The sequence below is a fragment of the Lissotriton vulgaris genome, chromosome 5, assembly GCF_964263255.1.
Source record: "Lissotriton vulgaris chromosome 5, aLisVul1.2, whole genome shotgun sequence".
NCBI classification, from domain to species: Eukaryota; Metazoa; Chordata; class Amphibia; order Caudata; family Salamandridae; genus Lissotriton; species Lissotriton vulgaris.
In genome coordinates, this window is record NC_141693.1 from 1,290,456,830 (window position 1) to 1,290,475,570 (window position 18,741).

At 50.9% G+C, this 18,741-nt stretch overlaps 1 protein-coding gene across 1 annotated transcript in view; it reads right to left on the reverse strand.

The window, feature by feature from the left end:
• Positions 1-18,146, reverse strand: part of CELSR2 (cadherin EGF LAG seven-pass G-type receptor 2) — a 245,899-nt gene extending 227,753 nt beyond the window's left edge. The window contains exon 1 of the mRNA XM_086919657.1: positions 13,711-18,146. Within this exon, the coding sequence (XP_086775783.1) occupies positions 13,711-17,275 (3,565 nt within the window). The 5' untranslated portion in view covers positions 17,276-18,146. The remainder of the gene's footprint in view (positions 1-13,710) is intronic.
• Positions 18,147-18,741: the final 595 nt, after the last annotated feature.

Consider the following 18,741-nt stretch of genomic DNA (forward strand, 5'->3'; position numbering starts at 1 on the left):
TAGTGCGGCTGGTGCAGTGGTACCAGGCCGAAAGGTGAGAGGGGCTGACTGCACCCCAGTTTGGACAGTTTCCACTACCTAACAGGGATTGGTGGGAGGGGGGCGTACTTCTTGCTTGCTTTAGGGCTGTTACTTCGGGGACGCAGTGCACGCTGCTGCCGCCGGGACACGACAACAGGCAGGGAGAGGACAGGCTAGGAGAGAGCAGGGAGGGGACAGGCTGGGAGAGGGCAGGGAGGGGACAGGCTGGGAGAGGGCAGGGAGGGGACAGGCTGGGAGAGGGCAGGCTGGGAGAGGGCAGGGAGGGGACAGTCTGGGAAAGGGCAGGTTGGGAGAGGGCAGGTTGGGAGAGGGCAGGTTGGGAGAGGGCAGGCTGGGAGAGGGCAGGCTGGAAGTGGACAGGCTGGAAGTGGACAGGCTGGAAGTGGACAGGCTGGAAGTGGACAGGCTGGAAGTGGACAGGCTGGAAGTGGACAGGCTGGAAGTTTAAAGGCTGGGAGAGGACAGGCTGGGAAAGGACAGGCTGGGAAAGGGCAGGGACCATAAAATACATAGATATAAAATCATTTAAGATCCCCCGTCTTGTAACCATGTAACAGACATAGAAAGTAAAAAAATATAAAACTATTATTAATCTTCGTAGTCCCACTCCTCTCAGAATTCATTATCTACAATAGAATAAAATACACTCCTTCGAGTAATACAGTAATTCATACGAAAATGAGCACACCACTAGGGTTCATAACAAGGAAAATAACAACAAAAATGAGAATACAGCCTGCATGCCTCATCTTCCAACACACTGCTAGGCGCTGCATTCCATAACACGTTTTTTGAGGGGGCCGTTTTATATAGCACGAACTCCACCTGAGGGTATTCGAGGCTTTACACGAGCACCAGTTATGTTACACAAGGACACATTCATTTTTGTTAGGCACGGGGAGAATAAGTGATTTGCCCAGAATCACAGGATGTTGAGCCAGCGCTGAGACTCGAACCTGGTTCCCTGGCTACAAAGTCAGCAGCTCTGGCAGTTACGCCACATCCTCTCCCACTTTAACTGCAGCTCGGTGGTCTCCATACACAACATGGACATTGGAAACACTAACCACAGCGGATCACAACTGTTGTAAAGCAGCCTCTGAAATTTTAAATAAAGTAAATTAATCTTCATTATTTCAAGTCGAAGCACCTCAGGAACGCATTGGGCTGAACCATGGGACGGACAAAAAAGGGGGGTGGGGGGGTCAATGAAGGAAAGAAGGAAAAGAGAAAATAAACGGGGTTAAAGGGGGCAAAGTTATGAGTTGGACAAAATCCTCCCAACCACACAACCTGCACCGTGTAGCATGCGACTCATGAGGGAAGCGTTTCAGCGCCCCATATAAGCGCTATATAAATGCTGCAATACAATATGAGTCAACCACCTGACCTGAGTGTGAAAAACAGCAGCCACTGCCCACGTGTGAACGGACACTAGTGACAACGCCGAGATAAGGAAAGCAGAGTCAACCACACGAACAAGACCGGCAGAACCCCGCAGTGAGCACAGTGCAGTGACTGAACTTAACAGTGAGTGTCAGCGGAAAACACACGCAGCTTTGGGTGTGAACGAACAGCAGTGACAACCCTGAGTGTGAGGGGACCGTAGAGGCAGCCGGTGACAGCCCTGGGGTGGAAAGGAAGTAAAAAGAGGTCATGGGTGCAAGTAGAAAGAAGGCAATTTCCATTGTGTGGGCAGAACAGTGACTGTGGTGAGAGCCGAGTCAGAGTAGACACCCTTGAAAGAACTGAGACGGCACCAAGCAGTGATGGCACCTGTGGGCAGACAAACAGCAGCGAGGGCCCACGGGTGCGCACGTCAAGTACCAAGATTCAGCATAGAGAAAACACACAAGCTCTAGTGACAGCAGAGACTGGTGCCAGCTCAAGCAGTGACATCCCTGATTGACAGAGTTGTGACGACCCCTGTGATATGACCGTCAGGGAGACCACCTCAATCTACGTCATCACGGACACGGTTTCCAGTCATGAACTTATCACCCTCAAATACCAGGCATCAGTTCCGAACAACTCATTTCTTCAATTGAAGCAAATCCGGACTGTAACTCCTAGAATACATTACGATGTCATGACAGCAGAGGAATGTAAACAGTGACTGCCATGACATGGAATGAGGCGGACACCCTATGACAGTAGCGCCTACAGTGACTGAGCAGAGGAGCGACAGCCCCGGGGCTGGATAGACAGAGGCGTAGATATTGATGGTGCAGCAGGTGCAGTGACACCAGGGCCAGAGTCGCGAGGGGACACTGAACCCTGATTATTTATATTTTACTACCCAAACAGCAGGGTCTCCTGTTTCTTCCGGTGGGCATCCGGGCAGCAGAGACGATATTAAGTGAGCATGGGGTCGCCAAACTGGCGTTGCTATCACTGAGAGCAGCAGGTGCAGTGACACCGAGGCCCATGGGCGTGACTGCCCCACTTAATCCCAATTAAAGTGTTTTTTTTTTAACTACCGAACCAGAGGACGGGACCCCATCCCCCCTTACTTGCTTTAGGGCCCCTGGCACCCTAGGTGCGCCCCTGAATGAGTGCCCCCCCACCCCGGAGTGAGAGCACACAGTAGACAAACTCACGCTGTTGTTGGGCCAGGCACACGCAGAGGGCCAGCTGGAAGGCCAGGGCGCGCCCCAGGATGCACTTCATGGTGAGAGGTGCAAGTGCCGACACTTATCTCTTTTCTTCCCTCTTCTCGCAGCTGTGTTACGGGCCGATTCTCTTCGGGACAATCCGTCACTGGTCCATCGGGCTGCAGGCTGTGGGTCTCCGGGGTCCGAATATCCGAGTGTCTGGGGTGGACCGTGGAAGAGGCGGCGTGTGCTAGTCTGTCTGTCACCACACAGCTGCCCCCATTTCCATGCAAGGGGTTATCCAGGCCTCCCCACTCCTAGTCTCAATCCGCCACCTCCAGCCCTTCAGACCCGGGTTCATCAGCACAAGTGGCTGTGTCGTGACTCCCGCAAGTGCCGGTAATGGCCTATAATTGCATGTTGCTACCTTTGATGTTTCACGTCCTTCAGAGATAAAGTGTTGCTAGACTGATTGTTCATGCATTAATGAAAGGCAATAGTGTACAACCGCTCTTGACAAAGCTTGGGTAAAAATATCTGTAATTTCGTGGTTATCCTGAATGTTTGTGCAAAATACGTTCTGTAGGATTAATTGTAAATAACACTCCGTGGAATATTTCATACATGAGCAAGTCGAGTGTACGCCTCAGTCTGACTATTCCAGCGTTTTGAGTAGTAATGCAACCCAGAAAATGCAGTTTTTGGAGGGGAAGAGCTTGGTTTTTCCTCGTGTGATGATGCCTGACACGCTCTGATAAAGAACAAGGTGGTAATACAGGCATGACTGGGTTAAAACTGTGCTTCCCTCCTACCGTGGCTGCCCAGAAGTATCCTGTGCATGAAATAGGAGATGGCATCCCCAAGTCAAGAGGTACTGTTAACACCTTCGCTGCTAAGGCAATTCCCCTCCTGTGCTGGCGATTTTATTTTTCATTGTTTTATGACGAGCTGGGCTCGTCATCAGCACACGACCACTGTGCACCATGACGAGCCCAGCTCGTCATCAGCATCGAAAGGGTTAAACGGCCCCTTTGTGCTGACAATTGGTCCAGCCCACTTCCAGATATCCACTCTGCTAAATGGTTGGCACTTAACGCCCACAGACCTTTCCTGGGCCCAAAGGACAGCCATTGTCTTCTGATCCAGGTTTGTTAACTCATTTGGCCAAGGATGCGTATTGCAGCTCTAGTGGTGTGAAGAGTGCCTGAACTGGTGTTAAGGCCCTTCTGCTTAAATTACATTATTACTAAGCTACTTTTCGAAGTTATCAAAAGTCTGATTTCATCATTAGATCAGGTCTTCACAACTAAGCAGGAAATACTGTTGAATCATTTGTCTATCTCTTTCCTAAATAGAGATGGAAGTAAAGATATTAATTATAATTAAACTTCTTATGGAAAGGTCAAGGCTTGCCTACACTATGAAATAGCTTATGGTTTTTATTTAACTGTCAGGGCATTAGAACTCCACTGTATAATGTGCCCTATTTTTTTTTATATATTAGCACCCTGCCCTGTGGGATTACGAGGCAAACTTTAGGGTGACTTAAGAATATACTTAAATATGCTATTCCTACATGAATAAAACTTGCATCTTCCATGCATTCACTGCAATGCATTTAAACTGCAGCCCAGCCAAAACCCAGTAGTGCTTCTAGCAGACCTGTATTTTTTCATATCTTTGAGTGGTGCACTCATTACATTTTACTTTCCTTGTCATAGATGCGCTTTAGTTTTAATTATAGTAGGCTAGAAGGGAATAAATAAATACTCAATAGGGAGTTCCAAGTATACGGGACCTGATTTCCAGGGGAAGCACAGGCACTTAAAAACTGTTTAGCAGTAGGTGAGTGCATGGCGTCTTAAATCACGCATAACCATGGTGCAGAAAAATCGAGGATGGACAAGTTGAAAAGGCAGATTTGCTACAGGTACCTGTATATGCATGACAATAAATAATGTTAATTCATGCAAACAATACTGCAGATGTACTCTGTGTAACTGTCACTTGTACAATTGTGTTATCGGTAGGAAGAGCTCATTTGGGAGCTTGGGCACTCTTCAGGCAGACCTAAAAGATGGGGAACAATCCTTAATTTGAAGAACGTGTTGACAGGAGTTCCCAAATGTAATGTTTCAGCCCCTTGAGCGCATATGCCATAATGTAGTACGGTTGATTTGTAATTTCGTAAAGGGCCGATCGAGGCTCTAGAGGATTCTGAATGCTTTAGAAAAAGTATCAGGATAGAATGGTAATATTAGACAAATAACACACTTCGAAAGCTCAAAAACATACCAAACCAGCTATAAAGCGGCCTCCGTTCTGTAGATTGCACCGATACCTTGTAGCCAAGGGCGGAAGCGATGATTTGGTTTTTTTGTTTACAGTTCGCTCCGATGCATCTCAGACCTCTCTCCGTTTCTCATAGTCTGACTGAGCCCATGTCGAGTGGCTCTCCGTGCCCTCCTGTTGATTTGCGAGTCCCACTTTCCATTTCCATGAACACATGCATAACAAAGCGACACATTGGGGACAGGACGCTGTAGACAAACACGGCCTATTTGCCTTGCTCTTTTTCTTCTGGGATTAAGCCTCCCTGCATTCAGATGCTGCCTGTGTGCCTGTTTTCAGCCTCGCCTCACGGGAGGGGCCCTTGCCGTGGCTGAAGGTGACAATGGTCGTTCTTGAACCCTCCGTAACCCTGTGGGTTTAGACGTCGACATCAGTCAGCACTCGGACCTTTCACCTCACAGACCTACGGCAGACGCTACCAGACGGGCCTAGTTCAGTGCCTTCATGCAGGACGAGTTTGTCTTCTGTTCGAAATGGATCAAACGATAACAGACTAGGCTGGGAGGGAGGGGGGGGGGGGAGGGGGGAAGAGTACCAGACGGATAGCGCATCAGACACTGGGGGCTCCGGCAGCAGATGGAGCGGCTTCGGGGCACATCAGCCGAGGGAGGGGCAAAGGGTAGCCAGGCACAGGGAGGGTCAAGGACACGGCGACCCTCCCTCACTGTGCACACCAGGCCTCCAGACAGGAGCCGACGGCCGCCGTACACAAGGAATGCCCCTCCGCAAACGTTCACGGTCAAATTTTAAACACTACGTACCTACCAGGCAGCAATTCGCTCCGGAGCACCCCTCCAGTTCACAGTCCTACTGGCCCGGTGCGCAGCAGCACCACCCCACCGGGCACCATCTGCATTTACCAACAGCCCAGCCGCCGCCATTGTGTGCAGCCATCTGGGGCAGGGGCAGATTAACCTAACAACCGGCACAGGGGAGGGGTCCTTCCCTCACTGTCAAATAAGCCCATTGTTGTCTGGGGCGAGTACTTTCGACACACCCCTCGAAGGAGGGCCTACTTACAACTTTACATCACAAGATCACTTCTGATTAGCTGGTGCCGAGGCACCGCTGGCAAAGGACTGAATAACAGAGGCTTCGATGCAGGAAAACAAGACGTGATGCACCCGACACCGCCCTACAAAGACATGCAAAAAGATTTACAGCAATCTACCCCCAAAGCCGAGCCCATGCGATCCCGTGGCCTCTTTGCAGGCACTGCCACGTGGCTTGCTCATTCTTTGAGCAAACATCCGGAGGTTCGCCCAACGGGGCAAAACAGGTCTGTGATTGATGATCGCCTGTGTAAGGGGTGAACCCTTCCTTACCAAATAATGCTTCCTTCATGGAAATCCTCAAAAAGAAAAAAATCCACTCCTATGGATTGCAGCAAGAAGAAACTAGGGTCGACTGTGATGTCGGAGCGCTCCTTCTGTAAAGGTGATCGCTGTTGGTCCTTCTTCGAGGCTGTAGCCAATGGATGCGCGGCTCCAGCGATGACGTGGGCGGCTCGAGAACCACTCCTAGCGCGGCGGCAGTGAGGGGGCTCGACCGCCTCAGCCAATGGGAGGGCAGCTCCTTCGTTATTGCTCTTCCTTCTTCGAGGCTGTAGCCAATGGATGCGCGGCTCCAGCGATGACGTGGGCGGCTTGAGAACCACTCCTAGCGCGGCGGCACTGAGGGGGCTCGACCGCCTCAGCCAATGGGAGGGCAGCTCCTTCGTTATTGCTCTCCTGTGCCCCGGCGAGGTCCTAAAGTTATTCACGGCCCCGGGCAGCGGCGTCAATCAGGGGGGCCGCCGTAGTAGGAGGCGGCAGAGCGCTCGGGGTGCCATTAGTGCCTTACCAGATTCGGGGGCGTTCCCGAGGGCTTTTGGCTGACGTAGCGTGACGTCGCCAAAAGCCAAAGAATGTCGGGAACGCCCCCGTGTCTGGTCCGGCATTGACGGACAGGCCCCTCGTCCAATGGCAAGGCTCCGTTTACGGAGCCAGCCAATCAATGACGAGGGCCGACCCAAAGCCACACACACAACTCAAGAGGTTTTTTGGCACATGCGCAAAGCGCATGGCCAGTCAAAACCTAAAAAGAAGAGGAAGATGGCAAATGAACAGAAAGAAGATAAAAAGTGAAGGAAAAAGAGAAAAGAACACAAAAGGAAAGAAAAGATAAGAAAACAAGTCTGTCTCCATGCCAGCTACAGGTGCGCCTGCATCTACAGCTGAGAAAGCCCCATACCTGGACCACTTACAATAGAAAATCGGCCAATTCTTCTTACTACTTTACTATGAACCTGTTGCTCCCCTCGCCCTCTGCCTCCCCCAGACGCTGAACTCACTGCTGGCTGCATTTGCTCCTGCCTACCTGCCTGCCTGCTGATTAAGCGCACCCAGCGCTCGGTATCGTTTCTTTGTGCAGAATTATTTAATTAATTGTATTTTTCAGTATTGTGCTCGGCGCTCAGTAGTATTTGCCTGTTTGTACTTTATAGAGGTCCTGCTGCGCACTACTGCTAACTTCAGCATAGAGACGATTGTGCATTTGCAGTATTTACCTACATTGAAGCTGTGTTTACCCTCGGCAGCTCCTCGTGGCTCCTCCCAGATCCCGCCTCCCAGCTGCCCCTCCCACGCTCCACCCCCTCCACCATCCACCATTTATGACCTATGCCCCCACGCGCAGCGTCCACGCGCTACGGCCTCGCCGAAGGTGCGCCAAAGGTAAGCCCGTCTACGCCCGTCCGCGCCTGGACCGCGCCCAGCGCCAGACCCCCTGTCCCTCGCGCTGCCCAGCCCTCCCGCATCACCTACGATGCTTCCACCCTCCTAGCCCTTAACCCCGGTCGCGACCCCGACTGCGTCCAAGCCGCTCCTGGACACACCCAAGGACCTTTCTCCTGCTACTCTTGCAAATTCACCGGTACCATCACCAACTCCGCTACGATCACACCTCAGAATCCTGACCCCAACCACCTACAATGCATCCTTCTCAACACCCGATCGGTCCACAGGCACGCCATTGACCTTTGGAACCTACTAGACACCATCTCTCCAGACGTCGCCTTCCTAACAGAAACATGGATGAACGCTTCCTCCGCCCCAGACATCACCATTGCCATCCCTGAAGATTATAAGATCACACGCAAGGACCGTACCGGCCACACAGGAGGAGGAATCGCTATCGTCCATAAAAAATCAATCCGCATCTCAACCAGCTCTGACGCCAACCTCGCCAACTCCGAACACCTTCACTTCCAGATCCACATCGACCCCAAGACCACACTCAGAGGCACCCTCCTCTACAGACCACCAGGACCCCGCGCAAAATTCAGTGAAGACATCACAGACTTCATCACTCCACACGCGCTCCCCTCCAAAGACTACATCCTTCTGGGAGACCTCAACTTTCACCTTGAAAAGATCAACGACCGCAACACCACCAGCCTCTTGGACAACCTCGCTAACCTCGGACTTACACAACTGGTCACTTCCCCCACCCACATCGCAGGTCACACACTCGACCCCATCTTCACCTCCAGCAATCATGTTTCCTTCAGCCACACTACGGATCTCCTCTGGACTGACCACAGCTGCGTTCACTTCACCTACAACAAGCCGATACCCATCAACCACCTCCAACCATCTCTGCAAAGAAACTGGAACAAAATCACCATCGACCAGATCTCCTCATCGCTCCTTCTAAACACCCCAGCCACTCTTCCAACCCAGACCAAGCCGCCGCCAACTTCACCCTATGGTTATCCAACACCGCCGACACCTTAGCACCACTGAAAAAACGTCAAAACAAACCTGGCAGCAAGAAGGCCTCATGGTTCAACGATGATCTTAAAAAGTCCAAGAAACTCTGCCGCTCCCTTGAAAAGGCCTGGAAAAAAGACCCAACCACTAGCACCAAGGACTCCTTCAAAAACGCCACCCGCACACACCACCAACTAATCCGAAAGGCCAAGAAAACAGCATTCAAGGATCGACTTGACAACAACGCCCACAACAGCAAGGAACTTTTCAACATCGTCAAGGAATTTACCAATCCCTCGGCCAACTCCAACGACATCACCCCCTCTCAAGCCCTCTGCGACTCCCTAGCCTCATTCTTCCACAACAAAATTGCAGACATCCACAACAGCTTCGACAACCAACCTGGAGACCAACCCACCCAACCATATGCTGAACATTCTCCCCCCTTGAACACCCTCAACGAGTGGAGCCCAATCTCCACTGAGGAAACCATCCGCCTGATGAACTCCATCCACTCAGGATCCCCCACAGACCCATGTCCTCACCACATCTTCAACAAAGCAGACTCCGTCTGCCGGAATCTCAAAAGAAGAAAAGTCGACGTTTCGACCCCCTTACGTAGGCTAATTAAAGTCCTTAGACGGGGTCTTCATCAGGACGACATACTGGAGAGGTGGGAGGGAAGGGGCAGATCTGTGTGAGGAATAGTAAGACTTTAATACATTATAAGGACGACCACAGTTCATCCTATCTATTAAGGGAGAAGTTTAAATTAATTACCATGGGGTACGGCCCGGCTGGGCTCTGTACCGATTAAGGCTGCCACACCAAAGAGTCGGGGTCAGTCCAACAAGATGGTAACATCAACTACAGAGGAGACAAATGTAACTGTAAGGTAAGGTAATGGGTATGTCGTCCTGATGAAGACCCCGTCTAAGGACTTTAATTAGCCTACGTAAAGGGGTTGAAACGTCGACTTTTCTTCTTTTGAGATTCCGGCACACCCCCGATTCATTAAGCAATCAGCTGTGACCGTTGAATATGATGTATTGACTATGTTTTGAATCTTGCCTTATTTTTTGGCATTTGTATTGTGATTGTTTTGTACTGTTATTGAATTTGGATGTTTCCCTTTTATACTATCTGTGATACTCCTTAATTTCTTTCACTTCCCTGAGCACTTCCTCCCTTCCCTTCCTTTCGGGGCTTGTTAATTTGCATTAGTGAATTCATTCATTGTTATCAGCAATCACGCTGCGTTTTGATAATAAATCACATTTATCAAATCTCAAACTGTTATCTATGTCTGTTTAACTGTTTCTCTGTTAATTTTGCTTCTGTGTATGTTTTCAATACACTATCCTTACGGGGACCCCCTTTTATATGTACTACATAACGCCCAGGTCCCCGTGACTACATGGGTCCAACCCCCTTTTGTGTAACATAAACTGAAGTCATCTGCGGCGTACCACAAGGATCTTCACTCAGCCCCACCCTTTTCAACGTTTACATGAGCCCCCTCGCGGCCATCGCCCGCCAACACAACCTCAACATCATCTCTTACGCGGATGACACTCAACTGATCCTTTCTCTCACCAATGACCCCAGCACCGCCAAAACTAACCTACACGAAGGAATGAAAGAAGTTGCCGAATGGATGAAACACAGCCGTCTGAAACTGAACTCAGATAAAACAGAAGTCCTCATCTTAGGTACATCCCCCTCGGCATGGGACGACTCTTGGTGGCCGGTAGCCCTTGGAAAAGCACCCATCCCGACAGACCACGCACGGAACCTAGGCGTTATCCTGGACCCTTCACTCTCAATGAACAGACAAGTCAGCGCCGTATCCTCATCCTGCTTCAACATTCTCCGCATGCTCAAAAAAACATTTCGCTGGATCCCCACCGAAACCAGAAAAACAGTCACCCATGCTCTGGTCACGAGCCGACTGGACTACGGAAACACCCTCTACGCAGGTACTACCGCTAAACTCCAGAAGAAACTCCAACGAATCCAAAACGCCTCAGCCAGGATCATATTAGACATCCCGCGCAACGAACACATCTCTGGCCACCTGAAAGACCTCCACTGGTTACCCGTCAATAAGAGGATCACTTTCCGACTGCTAACCCACGCACACAAATCACTCTACGACATCGGACCAGAATGCCTCAACTCACGACTGTCCTTCTACACCCCCTCCCGCCAACTACGCTCTTCCAGCCAAGCCCTCGCCACTGTACCTCGCATCAACAAGACCACCATGGGAGGCAGATCCTTCTCATACCTGGCTGCTAAAACATGGAACTCACTCCCCACTTACCTTCGCCTTACCCAGAACCACCTAGCATTCAGAAAGCAACTTAAAACGTGGATATTTGACAAGTAATCCTCCTCCCCTCCCTAAGCGCCTTGAGACCCTCTGGGTATGTAGTGCGCTATATAAATTCTTTGACTTGACTTGACTTGACTTACATCAAACCTGCCCTACAAAGACAGAAAACTCAAAAGCTCTTTTGCAGCCCAAAGATATTATCATAGTGGCAGACAACACAATGCACCCACCATGTGAAAGACAAACCACCCATGAAAGTTGTTAAGCAGCAAAGGAACAAACACTGTAGTATTGTAAGAACTGGTCTCTGGAAAACAAATCACACAAGGGATGACAGGGACAACAAGATGCACCAAATCATGGTAATTAGCCAAAACAAGCCAATACTCCAGCACTACTTTACAAACACGTTTAGCACCACTAAATCACGCAGCTTCCACCAGCATACCTTTACAAAACAGATGAACAACAGAAACACTCATGGCCTATCTGCATGGGTCTACTTCACATGACACACCCACTTACCACATACTCTCTCACTATTTCTCTCGCCCTGAGCAACCGGAAACAGACGTTCCCAGTCCAATTACATGGTACCACTTCTCACTACGCACGCTTCCCCCAAAAATAAATTAACGCAACAGCTGACACAACACCCTGAAAGAGGACCAGCAGCAATGAACACAAGGATAGATGCTCATTGGTCATTGTTAATGTGTCTGTGCTTATGGTATTAACCTTTATTACTATATCTTTGACCTGTATTGCCTTATCCACCTAGTAGAGTGGGTTTCGAAATGGACTGACGAGGCTTTGCCCAAGCAAATACAGCTGCTGGGGTCTAGACAGAGGCTGCCCCTGACATCTGGAGAAGAAACGATGAGCTGTTTGCTTCTCTTCTGCATTGGTTTTAACTCATGAAGACTCAAGGAGGACATTCTGGGAAATTGGTAGCAGAGGAGTAGATTGCTTCCAAGACAGGGAAACACTATGCAACTGACATACATATGGTGCCTTATGTAAATATGTAGCAATGAATGAGACGCCCTCTTCTTGAACACTCTATGGGATGGATAATGGGTGGCAGGACATTCAATGGTGGCCACAACATGCTGGCTGTTACTGGCCTAGTAGTAAAAGTAGGGCAACAAACTACAAGGGGCAGGGGATCACTGGAAGACACAGTCAGAAGTAACAGGAAATAGACCTCAGCTAGACACCAGAAAGCAAAGCCCCACTGCTTCGACTTCACTCCAGCACGCCCCATCTCTGAACTCCCACAGATCAGTGGAGTTTCACTAATTCCTCAAATCGCTGGCCTCAATCACACACCTCACAATAAAGCGCGCGCATTCCTCACATCAGGGACCTCACACAATTCAACAGTTGCACATTCCCCACGTCAGAGATCTCAAGGACGTGCACATTCCGCAGGTCAATGACTCAATGACAAAGGGGAAAAAAACTCTGAGTGAAACTCGTGTGTTTCTCAACTGTGAATTCGAAAAGATTCCGATGCGGGGGTATAGTTGGCGAGCGCAGTGCACCAACTCAAACCCGGAAATGTACTCTAGTAAATAAAAAAGTAAGAGTTGAAAGTAGCAGGATGAATGCGCCTGCCTGTTGCTAGGATGCTAGTTGGGAACATTTGAGAACTACCCAGTGAGCGTTTATAAGAAAGGGCTTAGAAATTTTATTCTCAGAAAAATTAACTAAAGAAGATAAAACAAAAACAGAAGGTAAAATGCGTCCTAATGAGATGTAGCTTAACTCTTTAATGCAATTAGTTTAATCACGACTTTTACTCCCAAATTTTTTTTGCATAAAAGTATAAGAATTTCAAAAATTGTGAATAGACTTTCGAAAATCTAGTTCTGACAGAAATTCCCAATAAAATAGTCGCTGAAGCTCTGCTTTGGTGTATAGGAAACGCTTCACCTTCTGACCTGGAAAGTGAATGCGACTAGGCCTTAGCAAACATCCGGCCTACAGGATAATCTGCTCCCGCAGCCCCTCCCCCAGGCCAGCTCGGAGTCAGCACATCTTTGGCACAGTTTATGTAGTGCAGTGCACTCGAGTGCATCGGTGCGCCTTAAGTCCGTGACTGCACTCTCAACACATTACCACTGGGACCATACACAGCTCTTGGTTCCGATGCATTACCGCGCTCCTGTCAATCAATGCGAGGTCAGCCTTATTCTAGGGGTGGTAAGTGTGCACCCGGCAAATACCAATACTGCAAAGTGCAGATCTGATTGCATGCGTGATTACCACACCAAGGGTCAGAGTGCAAACAAACTAACCGAAACTGGTATCGAACAACTCGAAATCCTGCAAGTCAACTGTGAAAGCACAATAACAACATTCCACCCTGAACCTGCTGGTGTACTCCTAAGTACATATCCATACATTAAAGCTCATACAATATTGCTATCTAGCACACTCGGCACCTGGATTCTGATGCACCTCTGAATGACACAAAAGGAAGTCATATGATTGGTCGTCAATCACCATGAATGATCCGCGTGGGATGCAGTCCTGAGATGAAACCATCCTCTGCACAGTTCACCTGGGCACCACAGAATACATAAGCGCCATGTACATTTAAAGCATGCATCAATGACGGACTTACCGGAGACGGACACCTTCATGACAGCTTCCAGGGGCCGGTTATTGTCCAAGGCCCGGCTCAAGCGGATCTCCCCGGTCATGTTGTTCAAAAGCACCAAGTCCAGCTCGTTGCCCTGCTCGAAGTGGTAGACCAGGGAGTCGGACACGTCGGGGTCATGAGCCGGGATCTTGCCGATGACCCCGTCGGGGAAACTGCCGGATCGGTTGCTGATGTAGTTGTTGAAGATGATCTGGAAGTTGCTGAGCACTGGCGGGTTGTCGTTCAGGTCCCGGAGGCGCACGTGCACCGTGGCCCGGCTCACCAGCGGGGCCGATGTGGCCTGGACCACAATGATGTACTCGGACCTGGCCTCGTAGTCCAGATCCATCAGCGCGGTCAGCTCCCCGGAGAAAATGTCCAGCTGAAACACCTCGGGGATGTTGCCCTCCACGATCTGGTACATGATCTGGGCATTGGTGCCCTCGTCAGGGTCCATGGCTACAATCCGGGCCACCACCAGGCCTATGGGGCTGTTCTCCTCCACATAAATATCAAACTCATCCTTCTCGAAGACTGGCGGGTTGTCATTCACATCCAGCACCGTCACCTGCACCACCACCGGGGTCTTCTGTGCTGGTATACCCTTGTCCACAGCAAACGCCTTCAGCTGGTAGAAGGGCACGTTCTCCCTGTCCAGTCGTCGTAGTGTCCGTACAATGCCCGATGTGGACTCAATGATAAAGTCGCCTTCTCCGTCATCTCCCCCCTGGAAGGTGTAGAAGACGCGCCCGTTCAAACCAGAGTCGCGGTCAGTGGCAGACACCTGCAGGACACTGGTGAAAGCCGGGACATCCTCGTACACGGAGCCCTGGTAACTATCCCTCAAGAACACTGGGGCATTGTCGTTGACATCGTTGACCAGGATCTCTAGATACGTGGTGTCGGACTTCTGGGGGATGCCGTTGTCCCTGGCGGTGATGGCGAGTGTGTAGGACACCTGGTCTTCGTAGTCTAGATCCATCTGGGTGGTAACAGCACCAGTGTCAGCATCAATCTTAAACTGAGGAACACTGTCCTCCATAAAATAGGTGATCCTGGCATTCTCACCGGTGTCCTCGTCCGTGGCACTGATAATCACCACGGTGGTACCCACAGGCCGATCCTCATTGACATTCACAGTATAGTGGGAACTCTGGAAGACAGGGCGATGGGTGTTGGCATCCGTGACATTGATGAAGGCCTGTGCTGTATCAAGGCGGGTCCCATCAGAGGCAGTGATGGTGAGGGTGTACTGCCGTTCTAGTTTGTAATCCAATGGTAATGCCAGGGTGATGAGCCCACCGCCACTCTGGCTGGTGATGGAGAAACGGTTCCTTGTGTTACCACTGGAAATTTGATAGGTGATCACACTGTTGATGTCTCGGTCTATAGCGGAGACGGTCAGAACGCTGGTACCCACTGCTGCATCCTCATTCAGTCTCATGTAGTACTCCTTTTGAGTGAACTCAGGATTATTGTCATTCACATCCAGAATTGTGATACTGATACTAGCTGATGAGGTCATGGGTGGGGTACCATGATCTGTTGCTTCAACCCCAAAAGTATAGAAATCCACAGTTTCCCGATCCAGCTCCGAAGCAATCACTATCCAGCCTGTGTTGTTGTTGATCGAGAATGGAAAGTTGGAACCAGTGTCCACCAGGCTGTACTCTAGCCGGGAGTTCTCACCAGAATCAGCATCAATGGCCTGGATATGGATGACAGAATAGCCAATGGGAACATTCTCCAAGACGGTTGATTGAAAAGGGGTACTTACAAAGATTGGTGCATTGTCGTTCACATCCAAGATTTGGATTGTCACCAGACCGCTGATGTTTGACAGCGGAGGCCTGCCACCATCCTGTGCTCGTATCCTGAGGGTATACTCCCGTGTCATCTCATAATCCAGTTGGCTGACCACATCAATGCTCCCAGACTGTGCATCAATATAAAACTGACCACGGGTGTTGCCACTCATGACACTGTAATGGACCACAGCATTGTTTCCCTTGTCCCGGTCTGTTGCTGTGACTTGCAGAACCTGGGTGCCAGTGGCCACGTCTTCTGGAACTTGGACCACATATCGCTTCTCACTGAACTGGGGGGAATTGTCGTTGTCATCCTCCACAGTGATCTGAATGTTAGCAGTGGAGCTGCGTGGGCCAGGGTCCTTACCTTGGTCATTGGCTTCTACCAGCAGCTGATAGGAGTCCACCGTTTCTCTGTCTACTGTGCCTTTAGTCCTGATTACCCCAGACCGGGAGTCAATCTCAAACACCTCATTCAACCCATCATTGTTGAGGATACGGTACAAGATGTTAGCATTGATGCTGGCGTCTCCGTCAGTCGCTCGGACAGTGAGCACCTCGTAGCCAATCTCCAAGTTCTCCCTGACGCTCTCTTTGTAATCCTGCTGCTCGAATAGCGGGTCATGGTCATTGGTGTCGCTCACCATGATAGTAAGGGTGGCCATGGCCGTACGCCGGGGAGTTCCATGGTCTACAGCAGTGACACGAAATACATGGGTGCTCTTGGTCTCACGGTCCAATTCTTCAGCAGTGCTTACTGCCCCAGATTGGGAGTCGATGGCAAAAAGGTAGTTGGAACGGCTATCAAAAAGGGCACCCATGGAGTATTCTAGCCGGCCAGCCTCTCCTTCGTCAGGGTCAACGGCCTTTAGCACTATTACTGGGGTGCCCGCTGGCTTGTTCTCAGGCACAGACACTTGGTAGGTAGGGGGCTGAAACTGGGGGCTACTGTTTACATTTCTTTTCTTCCTGTTGCTGCCCAGCATAGTTCTTGGACCGACCATCTTCTCCAACAACCTATCCAGACCCACCAGCCCCGGGGACATCAAACCTAACCTCCAGTGGATCTGAAAGATGCCACCCGGAACTGGCAACCCCTTTCCCGAGACCTTAGGTTCCCCATTCCGTGGGCACTGCTGGCAGCGAAGTTTTAAATGCAGAAGGTCATCTTGAAGGTTAAGGCACATCTCCTTCCCCGTGACCAGCACCCCATCCTGGCAAGAGAACCCTGGAGGTTCCCGCACTTCACAGCGAGGCTCACAATCTCCCCAGGGAGCGGGCACCAGTCGGCTGAGGGCAAGCAGAGGCACTCCAATGCCCAAACACAGCTGCTGATTCTTTATGGTGCCATCTCGGGGGACCAGAAGGGTCAGGATCTCAAGGTGCCGTTGCGGCCCACGCCGGTCCTGCCAAGCACAACCCTCACCTGGAATCTGGAGGTGGGCAGAGATAAGGCTGCCAATGCCAGCTAGAGACGGCGCCTGTGGGATGTGCCCTTCCCAGCAGCTCCAGCTCACGCGGATGGATGGCGAGGAGATGCAGAGGGAATGATGGGGATTCTTGTGAGGTCTGGTTTGGAGCTCTTCACTCAGAGGTGCCAGGGTGCAGGTGCCGTTCCATGGCACGAGGCTGGTGTCCGGTCTGTGCTGCGCGAGGGTGGGCAGCGGGGGCGCCAGGAGCAGCAGCAGCAGCCAGAGCAGGAGCATGGAGGGCTGGCCCAAGGGGCCCGACACTGGCATCTCCCGCTCCACTTCTCCGAGCCACCTGCACACGGTCGCCCTGATGCGGTGGTCTCCGGGGTCGGTCAGAGGAGGGCACCACGTTTCTTTCTAGCTGGGGGCCCCCTCCTAAGCATGGTGCAGGGGTCTTCGCAGGGCCTGCCTCTCACACAGCCTGTCCACAAGCAGAAAAATGTTCCAATAGCTGTGGGGGTCTGTCTACCTTCTTCCCAAAAACCAAACGACCCTCATCTCAGACTGCTCACTTGCACCAACCCAGACTGGAGTGCTACAGGGAAACTACCAGCCCGTAGGGTGCCACATGCAACCTTAGGGCGACCTGGCACCACAGGAAGGCACCCCAACAACCGCACCCTAAATTAGGTGAACGCTAGCAGGCTGCACCCCCAGACCAACTCAACACTTTGCACCCCCTAGGAAGTTTTACGATCTGCACTCAGGGGCGAACTTCGCAATCTGTACCCCTGGGCCACCATCCCCTCTACAGTGCCTGCACCCAGCGCTAGATTACCACCTGCCCCTACAGTCTCTTAGGTCCGCCCTACAATCCACAGGCTGTCCCCCTGGCGCCGTCATAGAGAGGCAGGTGCCTTCCCTGCAGCCAGAGCTTCTCCCGGCTCTCTCCTCGGGTCCGGTGCTCCTCTCCGCGATGCCCAGTACTAGATTCCTCGCCGACTCCAGGCTCTCGCTGTTCCTTCCCCGGCGCTGGTGTGCTCTGCAGGCGACAAAGGCTCCCCACGCTCGGTTCTCCTTCCCGGGGCTCGAGGTGCTCCTGTGCCGGACTCTGCTTCTCTCGCTGGGGCTCAGCGTCCTCCTCGCCGCGCTCCCTTTGCCGAGTTCTCCGGGCTGCTCTCCCGGGCTCTCTGTTCTCTTTCCCTCCGCAGCTTCCAGCACAACCTGCTCCGGAGCCGCGTAGGTTGTTAAAGTGGCGATAACAGTCGACAGAGAGGTGGGGCCCACAAAGCAAGGCGGGCGAGGTGAGACCCACACAACAGATAAAGAGACGGAGGAAACACAGGAGGCGGGGTACAAGGAAGAGAGTGAAAGTGTTTGGTGGAATATAGACAAACAACAAGAGGAACAAGAACAAGTAAAAGTAAGACAGCGTCTGACTGCTACTAAAAGAGTGGTAATGTTCAATACGCGAATTTTAAGAAGGACCTTCCTCCTTCAAACATATCTATAACATATGTAATATGACGAAACAAAATGTACAGCCGCAGCCTTTGTAAAATAGAATTATACAACGATTTACACACCCGTAGGCTCAGGCTATATAATTCACGCTATCTCTGAAGAGACATATAATTTGCAAGCGCAGTCATCACACAGACCAGCGATCCTTTAGTTTACAGCTTTACATGAATTAGCATAATAGACAGCATATCTATCCAGTCAAATATCCGACAGGAAGTTCAAAGGAAAAAGGAAGGTGCACTCCAATGAAGTCCGTAGCACAGAAGATT